The sequence below is a fragment of the Anopheles funestus genome, chromosome 3RL (assembly GCF_943734845.2).
Source record: "Anopheles funestus chromosome 3RL, idAnoFuneDA-416_04, whole genome shotgun sequence".
Lineage (NCBI taxonomy): Eukaryota > Metazoa > Arthropoda > Insecta > Diptera > Culicidae > Anopheles > Anopheles funestus.
Window position 1 is genome coordinate 23,928,772 of NC_064599.1, and position 15,857 is coordinate 23,944,628.

General features: G+C 41.6%; 3 protein-coding genes across 3 annotated transcripts; 2 read left to right on the forward strand and 1 right to left on the reverse strand.

Annotated features, from left to right (window-relative positions):
- Positions 1-490: 490 nt before the first annotated feature.
- LOC125772072 (peptidoglycan-recognition protein SC2-like) lies at positions 491-1,515 on the reverse strand. The gene has a single exon (XM_049443426.1). The coding sequence runs from the start codon at positions 1,120-1,122 to the stop codon at positions 556-558; it is 567 nt and encodes a 188-aa protein (XP_049299383.1). The 5' UTR covers positions 1,123-1,515; the 3' UTR covers positions 491-555.
- A 2,097-nt stretch (positions 1,516-3,612) lies between these two features.
- LOC125772071 (peptidoglycan-recognition protein SC2-like) lies at positions 3,613-4,315 on the forward strand. The gene has a single exon (XM_049443425.1). The coding sequence runs from the start codon at positions 3,679-3,681 to the stop codon at positions 4,243-4,245; it is 567 nt and encodes a 188-aa protein (XP_049299382.1). The 5' UTR covers positions 3,613-3,678; the 3' UTR covers positions 4,246-4,315.
- Positions 4,316-11,557: 7,242 nt separating this feature from the next.
- LOC125772038 (insulin-like growth factor-binding protein complex acid labile subunit) lies at positions 11,558-14,899 on the forward strand. The gene is made up of 2 exons (XM_049443358.1): positions 11,558-11,850; positions 11,932-14,899. Exons 1-2 carry the CDS (start codon positions 11,828-11,830, stop codon positions 14,720-14,722), a joined length of 2,814 nt encoding a protein of 937 aa, XP_049299315.1. The 5' UTR covers positions 11,558-11,827; the 3' UTR covers positions 14,723-14,899.
- Positions 14,900-15,857: the final 958 nt, after the last annotated feature.

Here is a 15,857-nt window from a genome sequence, read left to right on the forward strand (position 1 = left end):
AGTCATGACGTATGGGTTACAATTAACTCTTTCGTGATTAAAATCTCTGTAAGTGAGTTACATCGTAAACGAGATGCTTTAATTTAATCATTCACTCTCACTATGTATGCACAAGACTATTGTACAAGGCGATTGCCATTTTATGATGTCCATGATATGCAAAAGGATATTATGAATCATTGTTCACAAGCCCATGTTATCAAAATATTGCTGCGTCGCTTATAGTCCAGCACTCTTTAACAGTTTCTTAGCTTCTCATAGCGAAAATAACCAATAAGGAACTACGAAAGAGCAGTTCACTATCATTATATGCCACCTACATTTATGACAGGATCTTATCAATCATCATTGTAATGTCGTATTTACGAAACCCTCGAATAGGAATGAAATTTCCTGAGTCACGGCAATACGTCAAAGATTCCGTGAGTCCAGAATGGCATGATCATTATAAGCACGCATTACATTACGCATTCAATAAAACAACTTGGTGTACGATTTTGTAAAAGAGATCTTCCTAACACTATACTTTATATTTCTAAACAAAACGGACAGACTTTACACGTTCGGGTTGAAGCGTGGCCAGTTGCGGATCTCGTTGAAGAACGCATTACCGGGGCAAGCGGTAGCGACGGCCTGTCGGTGTCCAATCAGCCAGTAGTTGGAGGCGATGTGACCCAGCGAAACACCGCAGCTGATCAGCTGCTGGGCGGCATTACGAGCGGCCGCATTCGGGATACCGTTGGTGAACGTGCCCATCACACCCATGCCGACCGAGCGATCGTTGTAGCCGGGTGCGTGTGCTCCCTGACGACCCCAGCCGCGGCCCTCGTAGGCGGCACCGTTCTCACCGACCAGGAAGTTGTAGCCGATGTCAGCCCAACCGTTTCCGTCCATGTGGAAGGACTGGATGTTGCGCATCTGCTGGGCACAGGCGGCATCCGTAGTGCAGTGAGCACCGGCCGTATGATGCATCACGACCCACGGTGCCGGACGGATCGGCAGCTGGGAGGTGCTAGCACCACGGGCACCCCATTGGGCACGGGTCACAATACGGGGACACTGGGCCGAAACGCCTGCCAGGCAAACGGCGGCCAACACCAACACGGCGGCGAACTTGTTCATCTTGTTGCCTATATCAAGCGAATAACTCGGCTTCCAAAGCTTAACTGTCGAATGTGGGTGCTGTGGGGCAGGTTTTATATACCCAAGTTATTGCCATTATCAGGTGCCCGAATTGAACGCTTTCGGTAGTAGATTTCTTATCGTAATCGAAACACAGAAGCTCTTCTCACGCGCTAATCACTCGCGAGTCTAATCTAATACAACGACACAGTTAAAGACGAATATTGAACCTATTTTGGTGTGCTCGGCAACTTCTTTACTGAGGGCCTTCTACAACTTTTACTGTTCTTCTTCGACGACGGGTCTAGCCTGCAACCATCGCAACCCACGCACGGATAGACCTCTGTGATAAGCAGCGCTTGTTGGATTTTCCCAACATTGCGTGTGTCTCCACAGCCATGCGCTAGACAGTCCCGATGACGTATAAGGAAGGATGTTCAATTGCTCCAAATTCTTAAATTCCAAAGTTGCGATCCAATCGTGGAAGAAACGAGGCAAGAAATCCCCCATCTCTTTGATGCCACCTTGTTCGTGTGTGTGAGTGTGTGGGAAATTGGATTCATTAAGCATGTTTCTAAATGTGTTAAGTTCGTTAATGGGAATGATAAGATAGCGGCAGGGTGAAGTGAAAGATGTACCTCGAAAGAGACACTAATAGTGGCAGCCCAGTTAAGTCAATCACTCACTCACCCGTCAACAGTGCAAATGATCTGCTGATCGTGTCATTTTGTGTAGCTACATTTATGAATTGACTCGTGTTTATTTACACAACTGAAGAGATTACCCCGCTCTTGACGAGGGGAACTAACGCATATACCGTTGGGGTTTGTTCTACCGTGATGTATTTTGTTGTTCAAAAGATACACCACAAAAAAGAGGCACAAGAGATTACAGAGTAGAAGTAATAGCCAGTCCTGTCAACGAGGGTTTGGCCCGGATGCGATTTGTCCTGTCGTGTAGAGACCGTCTCCGCTACCATCTCCATCACTGAGCCACCCCTGTGTCTTATTAATATCAAGAACTTTATACCAGGAAAAATTAATTTGTGCGTTATTGATTTCAAGCTCAAGAATAATATTTGAATTTTTGAATAATATTTGAATATTATTCTTGAGGTTGAAATCACCAACTTACAAATTCGTTTTTCCAGGAATAAAGTTCTTGATATTAATAAGACACAAGGGCGGCTCAGTGATGGAGATGGTAGCGGAGACGGTTAATTCGAAGTTAATTCGAACTTTGCTCATTCTTAAGTTTTCTATGTTCGGATATCAGACCATTTAAGGGAAGTTAAGCTCTGCATAACACAACTACCGGCAAGTTGAAGTTTCTTCCAAGGATAGCTTGAGAAAAGGTGAGATGTATACATGAGGCGTACCCTTCTTTGATAGCTCAGATGTCAAAGAGACGCCAGAGGATATTCCGTTGAAGTGCTCAAAATGCATTCCAGCATTCGAGAAATTTTATCGATGAGATATTACGGTTTGTGCAGACACTATTACAGATGGACATCTAAAGAGGGTTCCTCTTTTTAGGCTATTAGACCCCGATTTTGAAAAATTCAGCTAGAAAGGAGTGTACGATCATTGCAAGTAGTAGATCATCCCTTGAAGTTTGCAGTAATGACGGTGAAGTTATCAGACTATACTAAACAAGTAATTTGAGTTCACATCATCAGCTTATCTCACACATCTTCTCTCATTTCTATTCCTCATTCCCTGATCTGAGAAATTGGGTTTAAAGACTGATAGAATTCATTATTACTAAACAATGTAGAATAGATGTTAAATTCTTCTTTTTATGTGGCACTACAACCTCGGGAAAGCTCTTGGCTTGCCTTTTCCTGCTTTCCTTGATTTGATTTATCCATAGCCAGATAGTCAGTCGGATGGAGTTTCATACCCGGTCGTTTCGTATAAAGATCTGCGCTGCTTCCACATACGCGACTACGCCGTCCAACAAGATATAGACCAGTGTTGCCCAATGGGATATTAAATGGTCTTATTTAATTACCTGCGTCTAAGAACTTTGGTCTAACGGCAAAGAAGCGCCAACACCAAACATTAATCCACCACCAACAAAGCTATCAAAAACGAGCCCCTGATAGCGCTTCCAAACCACCAGTGAATGGGAAGGAGAATTTTTTGCTACTTTTCGGTAGCATTTTCTAGATTTTAAGCGCGTCCCACATAAAACGACACTCGAACCCTACGTCACCTACCGTCGAATTGGTCTGCGAATTGGCCTGCGGTTCGCTATCTTATCGAGAAATCCACCAGCCCCGGTAGTCCTTGCGGGAGTCCGAATGGTTCAATTGAAACGTTTATGGCTAATCTGATCCCACACTTTATCAAGCCCGGCCAAATATAGCGTGACGTAGTATCGACCGATTTTCACACGGCACGCTCTAAATTTTCGGTTCCTCACAGGCTAAAGTTTTGAGTAAGTTTATCGCGAAGTGTTGATAATGTATGTCTATAAAACCTTCCGACCGGGGTCAAGCAAGGCTACATTTCCACCGTAACTATCACGACATCGAGAAGTGTTGTTGCTAAGATGAACAAGTTCGCCGCCGTGTTGGTGTTGGCCGCCGTTTGCCTGGCAGGCGTCTCGGCCCAGTGTCCCCGTATTGTGACCCGTGCTCAATGGGGTGCCCGTGGTGCCAGCACTTCCCAGCTGCCGATCCGTCCGGCACCGTGGGTCGTGATGCATCATACGGCCGGTGCTCACTGCACTACGGATGCCGCCTGTGCCCAGCAGATGCGCAACATCCAGTCCTTCCACATGGACGGAAACGGTTGGGCTGACATCGGCTACAACTTCCTGGTCGGTGAGAACGGTGCCGCCTACGAGGGCCGCGGCTGGGGTCGTCAGGGAGCACACGCACCCGGCTACAACGATCGCTCGGTCGGCATGGGTGTGATGGGCACGTTCACCAACGGTATCCCGAATGCGGCCGCTCGTAATGCCGCCCAGCAGCTGATCAGCTGCGGTGTTTCGCTGGGTCACATCGCCTCCAACTACTGGCTGATTGGACACCGACAGGCCGTCGCTACCGCTTGCCCCGGTAATGCGTTCTTCAACGAGATCCGCAACTGGCCGCGCTTCAACCCGAACGTGTAAAAACGAGACTGTGAGATGGCTTCCAATGTTTGTGGTTTCTTGTAAAATATAGAGTTCAGTAAGAGCATAATGCGTGCTAGTGAATGATCAGAAAGAAAGTGTATTAAACTTGATAATAGTGCGAAAAACTCCGACGATAGTACGATTATTTACATTGAATTATTTTCTTACACGGATACTAATTATCACCTTAATTATCAAATCAACTTGAAGGCAGTCGAGTAGTTATCAACATACTCGCAGATACGCCATTATGGGTTTCGTGATCTTGTCCACCAAAATGTTCGATAGTATACCTAAGGTCGCCGATAGATTCTCATCTGGACTGGGAGCTTTGTACGATTCGGACTCTTTATAGCCGCTTCATATGTCCACTAACTCAGAAGATCAAAGATCCTCTCTACTTGAAGACTGTCCTTCACTGTCCTTTATACTGTCCTTGGAGTCGTTTTTGGCCTCCCTTCAGGTTCAACTGCAATGGCCAGAGTAGAGTGTGCCGCAAAATTTCACTCCTATGGCAGTTCGTCGCTTGCTACAAAGATACCAATACATTAAGTCCTTTCTTCCTATCTTGTCCACTGTTGCTCCTTGAGTTAGACTTCACAGAATCTTGACATTTCTCTTCTAGATCATGCTTTGTTGCAAGTTTTATCTCCAATTCGCATGATTTAACCTACTAAGTTGCTAGGGAACACAGCGAATGAAATATTTCCTTCATTTTCAGTTTGAGGTCTAATAAGACTCAAAGACGACCGTGTGAGTTGCACTCGAATAATCAGCGTTCCACTGTATTTTTAACTTTTGTAGAACTATTATTGCACTATCTCTACCAAATGCTTTGTCCGAAGCGAAAAGGGAAGTCAAAAGACAGCAAGTGATAACGATCGCGTACATTGTGATGATTGATTAATTAAGTGTATGATGGCCAGCGCAACTTTTTTGAAAGTTATTCTGTTACATGAATTCGAATAATTGATCGATCCTATGCTACTTTTTTATGCTACTTTAAAATGGCTAACGCCCACTGATACGCACGCATCGCTAAGCCAAACGAAGAATATCCCATTAGATCGGTAATCAATTAGTGTACGCCAGCCATTTTGATATACCACATCATTTAGATACCAATCATGCTGTTCTTCTCTACATCATACTTTCAATCGATAAGCTTCTCTGTCTAATGATATGGAATTGAATTAAAGGACGGATGAAAGAAATATGTTTTTTTTTTATAATATTACAAAGGGTGGTTGATACAACACAGTATTTCACAAACTTTTTTTCAACTATTTCTCTATGCGATTTAAAGGACTTCTTCAGTAGACTAAGAACGCGAACAGGTTATAGCGCCTGATATGTAAGTAAATATTTTTTAAATAAAAATTAGTTTACAAATACATACAAAAATCAGAGAAGCAAAAATTAAATGGATTTCATAACACTTTTTTTAATAAACCACAAGATCGAAACACGGTTATAATCTTCCGAATGACTAAGAGTACACCAGCTCGTTCGTCGTGTGGGATAGTCTGGGTCTTATCTGGCGTGCAAAAGCGCAACACTTTATGCCGTGTATGTAGAAGTTGTAACCTACAAGCATCGCCCAAAACTTATCTCGCATTGTGGATGTTTCGAATGATTGAACCTCGTCGTTAGTATACTCTCCTGTTACCAGATGTCGAAAAACGGATTGAACGAGCTAATCTTATTTTTATAATTCGGATTTCGATTGAAACATCGACGACCTTGTAGGTGTATATTTATACATGTCGGTACTTTATCAATGCATGTAGATATCTTTTCTTTCAAATATTTTAAAAGGTTTCAAATCAAATATTCAGCAAATATTTCTGCGAACTTCACATTCAAAACAATTAATATTTCAATCAAATTTCGCATTACACTTGTAGAATAATTATGTAGCATTTCACAGTGACAATAATATTATTTAGGGATATAGATTTGTTCTCATTTCTTTCCAACACAAACATATAATGAATCTTTTTTCCCCTATTGAAATTAAAGTTTTTATTTAGGTGTACCGTATAAATATAAAACATTCATTTAGGACATACACGATGTACTGATCTTGTTTTCTGACATCATCGAATGATGAATTTAAATTATTTTGTTTTTCACTTAACAAAAACAGTGTAAATTAAAATCAATTATCTGTTTAGCATACAGCTAAAAAAACTAAAAACACCCTCTCGATTCAAGCAATTCTACTTGTTGACATTGGTTTTATCATGTCATTCACAGTTTGATAAAAAAAACCCCGCAACACACACACACACACGCATGCATATCTTCAATATCTACCCCGTCATGAAGTCGTCCATGAAGGTTCTAACGCGTTCTGGTGGCGTAACCCACGCGGCAACTCCAACGGACGAACGATCTATCGCGCACACGACAACACTGCGGCTAATGTTAATAATTACAGCCCAAGGATCACTTCAATCGTCACACCTCAAGGATGTTTGTGTCGTGCGCGTCGACGGTGTTTGTGGGCAGCAGGTCGCAATGATTGAACTGGTTAGAGTAGTTAGAGTGTAAATATTGCCGTACAGAACAGCCACACACTGTGGAGTATATGGTTACATTGGCTGGAATGCTGTTATCTGTCCGGTCGTGCCAGTACGGTTGTTGTATAATCTGTTTTGAGGGAATCACCAACAAATACACTCGGCATGGCGGCACCAAGTAGAAATTTTAGAACTCTCCTTAAAGCACTCATCCCGTCACAACAACAGTCTGTCTTCCGGTGCTGTTTTGCAAAAATACACTAACACGCCGCTGTCCACCTGTCCACGGTTGAAGTGGCCACTTGAAACGTTTTCACAGTAGAACCGTTTTGTCTACGACCGGCGATGGGTTTCAAGTTCAACAAGGCAACGTTCAAGGCACGGCGGTGTACACATGAATACACCCGTGAGTCGACCTTTCCAAGCCGAAGCTAGACGCGTGCGCACGCGAGAATTAATGTTACCGGCACGATCGTAAGCTCGCTACAGACTGCGCAAGCTGCGACGATCTTCCAGCGATCGAGTGCGGTTCGGTTTGCGATCGTGTCTTGTTGTATCCCCTCCTACGACAAACTTCGTCTTAAAAAGAGCTGTATCTCGCTATCAGTATATGAACTTTACTTCCCCTTTTAATGACTACTTTCGGAAGTTCGGTCCGCTTCGATGGCTTAAAATGCCATTTGGTGACAGATTTTCAGCAAGCGTAAGCAAAGTGCTTTACTTAAACTCCTGTTAAACGATCAACTAATAGCTGGTCGTAACAACCTTCAACTTCAATTCTGGAGAAAGTACTTGCATCGGGTGCTTAAACACAACGCACGGAAGAAATGAGGTCAAAAGGTACACAAGGTACTTAAATGGCGTCTTCTGTCGTGATTTTTGGAGCGCGAAATAACAACCACAACAACAACAAAACTCATTTCGGCCTATAATTTTAAACTGGTTTTTTACTGTTGTCTTAAAAACGGTCGTTGACACTGTACTACCGGTTTAGTGAAAGAGAAAGCTTTTCGGTGATAGCTTTTCGGCAAAAACCTTTTTGGCAAATCGTTCCTTTTGGGTTTTTGGTTCTTTTTTCCCTTTCTCTCTCTCTCTCTCTTTCTCTCTCTCTCTCTCTCTCTCTATCCTTCTTTCATTTGTACTACATTAATCTTACTTTCCACATTTTATTGAGTTTCTCCAGATGGATGTGACTATTCGATCATGACCTGTGTAGAGGGCTGTTGAGTTCTATTCGCATCCGTATTTTCTTCTCGCAGGGAGATGGAGAAATAATTTCTTAAATATAATAATGTTAATTATTTCTGTGAAAAATATTCTCCATCACAATTCTTAAAACACGTCATCATAACAATTTACATTCACAAATACTATATTTTTAGTTGTGTAAAAGGATACGAAATGATGCAGGATCATCTACTAATAGAATCAGGTATCAAAAGTCACTCAAATCGATTAATATCCACCCACAAAAAATCGACTGCTTGTGGAGAAGATCGGCTATTTAGCGTTTGGGATGGGCTAGAAGTTATTAATTATGAGTCGCTTTATTATTATGCTCGAATCGAATCGAAAGGATGTGTAGATTAAAAATGAGCACAATATCTCACAAAACTTTGCAACTTTCATCTAGGAAAGGTAGATAAAAGTACAAAGTAATAACTGTTCCAAAAGTGTAAGTGTATTAAGTGTATTAAGTGTCTAAATCCATAAGCATTTAAACAAAATCATCCACACACGCTGGATTAAACGGCCAGCGAGAGCGAGAGTCGTTGATAACATGCATAACTGCCAAATTGAATATTCATACATGGACCTTTCTCACATCCACTCCTGGCATAGTAAATTTAACTTCGTGAATTTTTTTTTGGAATATCGCCTTCATAATCAACAAGCGGGATGTTTTGATTATCTAATAGTGCTAACATTTATGTTTAAAAAACATTTTATAATACAAGCGGAAGCCGGATAGTAACGGTCAAGTAAACCGGAATTGATTTGATGATAGCTTTGAATAGTTAGAAAGTTCATGAATAGTGAACTGAATCTTTAAATTAACGATTTATAGTTTTTTTTTTATAAATGACTCAAGATTTGAATGACTTTTCACCGAAGATTAATAACGATTACTCTTTTCAACAAATTCAATTATTATATCTACAGTGTATAGGCTCACTCTTGATAGAGCAATATCAATTAGTTTCGTTAGTAAACTTCACAGATAAGACAAGTGGCCAATATTGAACATACTTTATGAATCATGGACGCAAGCAGTGGAATGTATAAATATAATACACTTTCGATACAACATTGCTTGCACACATCGAATCAATTGATAAACCCAAGTGCAGTTTCTAATCAAATCGCAGCACTTGACCAAGGCCACTGTAAGTGTAGAGTTTACCATTTAAATTAATGACACAGCCGGCTTTCATAACAGACCGTTTGCCGACAGCGAAAGGTTGAGTATCCTCTTCCAACACTCAGTGAGAAGTGTTTTTATTTATTTTTCCAGGATGACGGAGCTTCTGCCATAATTTTCAGCGCTGCTTGAGCTGAATTGAATACAAACTGGGCAAGGCATTTCTAGCGGATACATGAGCACCTTTACTCCATCTGGACCTACCGTATATCTGGATAAGGATTTTACTGGGGCTGGGTCGTCCGGTGTCATTCGAATGACATGACCAGCCCAACGGAGATTGGCGCATCAAGTTCGCTGTACGATAGTGAGTTAATCGTTGAGGTTCATTGGGTTGGCCGAAACGCGTCTCCAACGGTTTTATACGGTGCAATTCGGCCTTGAAGTCCGATCAGCAAGGTTGGCTTTGCCTCTCCCAGTGGTATAGATTGCAAATCCTGTAAGTGTGCAAAAGAACTTACCAGTGAATAGTGTGAGCGTTCGTCTTTTGTTGGGAGACTCTCTCTCTCTCTCTCTCTTTTTGGCTTTAACGACCTTACAGGTCACGCCGGCCATTTCTGGCTTACTAGACTTATTTTTACCACGTAGCCGGATAGTCAGTCCTTGCTAGGGGCGGGCGGTTCGGATGGGATTTGAACCCGGTCCGGCCGTGTGGACTGGCGCCGTTTATCACATGCACCACCGGGCCGCCCTGTTGTTGGGAGACTAAGCTCTTTAATAAAGTGGTTCCTCTCGGTTGAGCTTCAATTCCGAAGCTAGGTCAGCTTCCGCGTGATGGAATTGGATTCCTTCGTGAAAAAAGGCGAAGGTATCGATGCTATGTCCGCCGTTACGGATTAATAATCCCTGATAATCCTTCTGAGCATCTTCCTCTCGAACGCGGCTAAGCGGGTTTCGTCACTTGTGTACAAAGCCAATGACTCCGAGGCTTATATGAGTACTGGAACTATAAAGCTTCTATATAAACCCAGCTTCGACCGATATGTGTTTTTTTTGGGAGGAAAAATCTGCGGGTGGAACGGTTCCGATCCTTTGCACGAGTGAACGACATCTATTCACCCCCTGTAAGAAAAAATCAGCTTTGGTGGCGAAACAGCGGCTTATTGTCTCTAAAATACCTCCTCCGAACAGAATACAAGCTTACCCACTCTAAAACTTCTCCTCCGATTCTAACTCTAGCATCTGAAAGCTTGTGTTATACTTTGAGTTCTACCCAACGGCATCCAGTTGCTAGTGCGCTACTGCAGAGCATCCCGTTAGCGCCTTTAAGCTTGTGTTATACTTGGAGTTCTAGCTAATAGCAAACAACAGATTAAACAAGCCGTCCATTTCACTTATTGGTCCTTTAGCAAGGGTCTTCCATCATAGTTTAATAGCTCATACCGTTAGACCATCTAGAGTTTAACATTTGGATCAGATAGACAGAGTTCAATTCTCGATAGCCTCCAATAGTGTAAATCTGTTAGTTTCTGAAAATATAATACTGATATGAAGGGATAAGGCGCAGTTAGTCATAAATTGATATGAAGAGAGCAGATTCATCAAAGAAAAAGAGAGAAGAGAGATTAGAGAGAGGAGATGGAAAAAGATAAATAAACTTTTTTTTATCCAATTCTACTTTCTGCTTTTAGCATGACACTTGACTCTAAACATCGCCGTATCAGAGAATCTAAATTCTGTTAAGCTGCGCTGTATAATTACTGAAATTATACCGCTAAGGAACTTCGAGTTAAGCGATGCTTAAAGATAAAATCTTTCATATTTTCTTACTGGGGCCGTACATTTCAATTTTCAGTTTCTAATACGTTGTATGGCCAAACTCTGTAACAGATAAAACTCGTTGTTTTTAATTCGATCTGGAGCCGAGAGATAAAGCTGCCTTAATATCTTATTTGATAACAGTTGTTATTACAGCAGTATAACAGTTTAATTCAGGTTGGGGTATGTGATAAACGGCGCCGGTCCACACGGCAGGACCGGGTTCAAATCCCAACCGGGCCGTCCACCCGTACCAAGAACTGACTATCCGGCTACGTGGTAAAAATAAGTCTAGTAAGCCAGAAATGGCCGACGTGACGTTGTAAGGCCGTTAAAGCCAAGAAGAGAGAGAGAGAGAGAGAGAGAACAGTTTAGGTTCGATTTTAAGAGTCGTCACATTGGACAAATAACAAAATTCTAATTAATTCCTTTTTGTCAACAATTTCACACGGAATAAAAATAAAATTATCTTCTAAAATCTGTTTGTTATTAAAATTTATAACAACAAATACAATTGTTTGATCAATGTAGTAGTACGGCAAAAGTCACAGTAATAGGCAATAAAGTTTGACCAACGCAACAGTTCAAAGAAGCAAAAACAATAATAATTGAGCGTGATTAAACATCAAGGGATTTCAAGGGAAACAATTTGATAGTACATTATCGCGATTGAGTTGAATTTCTCCGAAGTATGAAATAGTAACAAATTGTGCTAATTCCTTGTAATCGGATCAGTCGCTCATCTCGAGCTCGAAAAGAGCTGATAGAGTAGGTAGAATATCGCTAACTTGCTAAGAGTGAAACGGTTACTTGCATCAGTCGATCAGTAGATCAGTTCTGGTGTGGTTGCTCTTAGCAACAGCACTGTTCCATCATGGTGAAAAAATCCGAAAAGATGTAAGTTATTTTAGACAGTGTGTTGATGTTTAAAATGAACTATTGTTTAGCAAGGTTTTAAAACACTTTTCGCTTGTACAGATTGCTCAAACTCTTATGTGTAATATGTTGCACTACATTTGCAATAGTAGCTGGAAATGGAGATCAACAAGAGACAACAGCAGAGAATGCTTCAGGCCAGAATAAATTGAACGTGACCGAAAAAATGGGCCGTCTCGATGGTGTAACACTCATATTTGATAAATTCGCCACGGATTTATCTGACTCGAGTGTGATTCAATTCCACCCAGACGTAATCTGTATTGTAATAAGCCAAGGAATGCGTACCTTAAATTCCAATATATTCCAATGGTGGGAAAATCTCACCACGATTTTCCTAAACGATAACTTCCTCACAGCAGTACCGAAGGAAGCACTCTCGGGACAGCCTTCCCTTACCTTCCTTTCAATCACCAACAATCGATTGGAGACACTTGGTGATGAGTTTGCCAGCCTACCACAGCTGGAAACATTGCACCTTGACCGCAACCATATCAACGCTCTGCATCCAAACACGTTCGGCTCGTTGCGCGAGCTTCAGGATCTTCTGTTGAGTGAAAATCGACTCACATCACTCGACGGACTGATACTACCAACGGAAAACCAGTTGCAACACCTTGATGTAAGCCACAATTTTATCAAACACCTTAACGGATCGACATTCGTTCGGTTGGGCGGTTTGAAAGAGCTTAGGCTGGCTAGCAACATCATCGAAACGTTGCATGATAACACCTTCGCCGAGCTTCATGCACTGCAACAACTTGATTTAAGTGATAATTTTTTGAAAACCTTATCGCAGAAGCTGTTCACCGCAAACGGGAATCTGTTGGAGTTGAGTTTGGAGAATAATCTGATAGAAACGCTGCCAGTGGACGTGTTCAGTGGATTGCAGAGTTTGTGGCAGTTAAATTTACGGAACAATCGGCTCACTAGCTTAGACGAAGATATTTTCCGATATCAACCATTTTCCACGCAGATTGTACTGGACGGTAATCGCATCTCAACGTTTGATCCATGCTTCCTACAGACTAGGGATGTGGAGTTGAAAAACAATCGTTTGACGATTTTGAGCAAGTCTTCCTTCGATACAAACGACACACGGGTTGAGTTTCTAACCCTAAATGGTAATGAAATTGCAACGATTGACGAGAGTTTCTTCGAAACGTTACCGAAATTGAAAAGCATTAAATTGGATCGTAATCGTATTGCGGAACTTTTGCCAATGCTTTTCCACAAAAACCAAGAACTCGAGCGTGTGTTTCTTCCACACAACCGACTGTCGGTGTTACGGACCGACACCTTCTCCGGTTTGCCGAAGCTTGAGCATGTTGACCTGTCCTACAACGCACTCAGCGTTATCGAAGCTGCCGTTTTTCACCAATCACCGGTAAAGTATTTAAATCTAAACGACAATCAGCTTAAAACCATCGACGATTGGGCATTTGCTGGCACGAAACTACTCCAGCTGTTTGTGGATTTCAACGCAATCGACTCACTAAATTCGGTTGGAACGGTTCTGGACGGGTTGGAAGCATTATCAGCCATCAGCAATCAAATCGAATCGTGGCCAGAATTTTGTACATCAAACTTTACCCACCTGAGAGACATCAAGTTGGCGAACAACTCAATATCATCGATTGAAGGTGACTGTTTGGGTGATCCGGGGAGCAACAACCGTTCGGACATGGATCCGGTAAATATTGACGTTTCGTACAACAAACTTGCAACTGTTCCGATGCTGGACGGGCGGATCCGATCGCTAGATCTGAGTGGTAATAATGTGTCGGATCTGGGCGATGGAAACGAATTTCGGTCATATCAGGACACGGAAACTCTGAAGCTATTGAGCACCTCGTTAAGAATGGTTCGCTCTGTGAGCTTCACTTTTCTACCGAATCTAACGGATCTTCAGATAAGTTCAAGCGTTTTGGAGCTGATTGAAGAGGATGCCTTCCATGCGCTAAAGCTCCAGCAGTTAGTAATAAGCGATTCTTCCATGCAAACGCTTCCACCTTTGCTACTACAAGAACAAACTTCTTTGGACACTGTATCGCTAGCGAAGAATAAGATTTCGCATCTTTCATCCACTTTCTTCGTCGATTGTCGTATGTTGACAGATATAAACCTTTCGCAAAACAGACTAGCGACGGTAGATCATCGCTGGTTTCAGGGTTTAGAAATGCTTAGAACAATCAATCTAGCGGCCAATGTTATTACACAACTTCCTCCAAATCTGTTTTCCGTAGAACAATCGCTCATGACACTGTCGCTAGCAGGGAATGCATTACGCACTATCTCCGATGCCGATTTTCTCGCTAAAGTTCCACTCTATGAGCTTGATCTTTCAAACAATAATCTGGAGGATGTCGATATTCTGCAACGGAACGATTTCATCGCCTTGCTGTATGTTACTGGCAATCGATTGGAACGTTTGCCTGTTCGACCGAACTATCGCATGCTGAAAGCGAATTCCAATCGAATCACATCACTCCGCTGGGAATCGAATTCGAAGTTTAATCTCGCATATCTTAACCTGGCGAATAATCGGCTCGATCAACTAGATCGCGACATTTTCAATATCTCCACAATTATGGAGCTCAATGTTTCGGGAAACCGACTGGACACGTTTCCTTTCGAGCTGGTGTACAAGTTGAATTGGCTGAAAACATTAAATGTTTCCCGAAATAACATACGCACACTACCGCTGAAGTATTCCGTAGAACGGTTCAAGGTTGAGACACTTGATCTATCGGAGAATCCACTCGTGGAACAGCCGGAAACCTTCCTGGACATTTGCGTTGTAAAGAATCTAATCCTGGCCGCAGGTAAATGAATCGCACTGCGAAGGAAACCAGAGTACGGAACAAATATTTAAGGATCAGGAGAGGGAGCTACTGATAATGTTAGTTTTTGAGTGGTTCAAAATAGTGTTAACATAATATAGTATGTTTCGAACATTATTGATTTATATTGTATGAATAAAAAATGCTAGCTTCCCTGTCGTGCACAATTTATCAGTAAATTTGTAAGAATTATTACGAAAACAGCCGAAACAAATGCTCTCCTAAGGGTTGTGGTAAGACTCGTTAGTCTTCTTTTGAAGTCCATCAAAAATTACTTATTTATGAATTAGAATATTTTATTTACTTAAGCGACTAATGAGCGTATAAGTTTTCATCATTTCAGATTCATCATTTCGGATACCAAGAGATCATCCACAGAAGAGGTAACATTCATCTCCTTCCGTCATGTTTGCTATAGCATTTAGAGCTTTATACAGCTGTTCTTTTTTCTCCTACGATTCTTAAGTAACACATTACGAAAAAAAAACACATGATCGATAGTGTGAGTAAGTAGGACCAAAAGTAAAATATTTTCCATCTCTTTTCTTTCTTAAATTTCCCCATGAATCAAAACTGATTGTTCGACCCCAAGAGAGCATCCACGGACGAGGTTACCGATAGCATGAATATACAGGGTATGTCGCAATTTTTTACATGCGTTCCATATATTTTTAAATAAATCCCTTATTGTTTTGAATTCATATCAAATTTTTTTGACGGCTTCTCAAAGGTTTTTGAACGCTACTACATGAAACAAACTTCTTAAAAATTCTCAGCGCACGGATTGCTTCTGAGCAGGTGTATGAACATTGGAGATCTTCAAACAATCAGGCTGTGTAGATATAATTTATAATTTGCATTTGGGGTACATGTATTTGAAAAGAACTATCTATTAGTCGATTTGCTAACACTTTAAAAAAAATCAACCCATTGTGTAAAAGCACACCCTTCTTCACATCCATATCGCTGGATGGCCGTTTTAAAATCCGTTCATGAACAACAGCCCGATCACGCTTTTTGCAGTTGGTTCATGAACACTGTCGATCCATTCGGTGGAAATGAAAGATTGATACCTAAGAACCCCATTAGGGATGATACCCTAACTATCATTCTATTTACGGCCTT

What these genes read in the sequence shown, in the direction of transcription:
- LOC125772038 (XM_049443358.1), top strand. Translation starts at nt 11,828, where the DNA reads ATGGTGAAAAAATCCGAAAAGAT. An exon ending in GTGAAAAAATCCGAAAAGAT is followed by an intron (nt 11,851 to 11,931) that starts GTAAGTTATTTT and finishes TCGCTTGTACAG; the next exon opens with ATTGCTCAAACTCTTATGTG.
- LOC125772071 (XM_049443425.1), top strand. Translation starts at nt 3,679, where the DNA reads ATGAACAAGTTCGCCGCCGTGTTGGTGTTGGCCGCCGTTTGCCTGGCA.
- LOC125772072 (XM_049443426.1), bottom strand. Translation starts at nt 1,122, where the DNA reads ATGAACAAGTTCGCCGCCGTGTTGGTGTTGGCCGCCGTTTGCCTGGCA.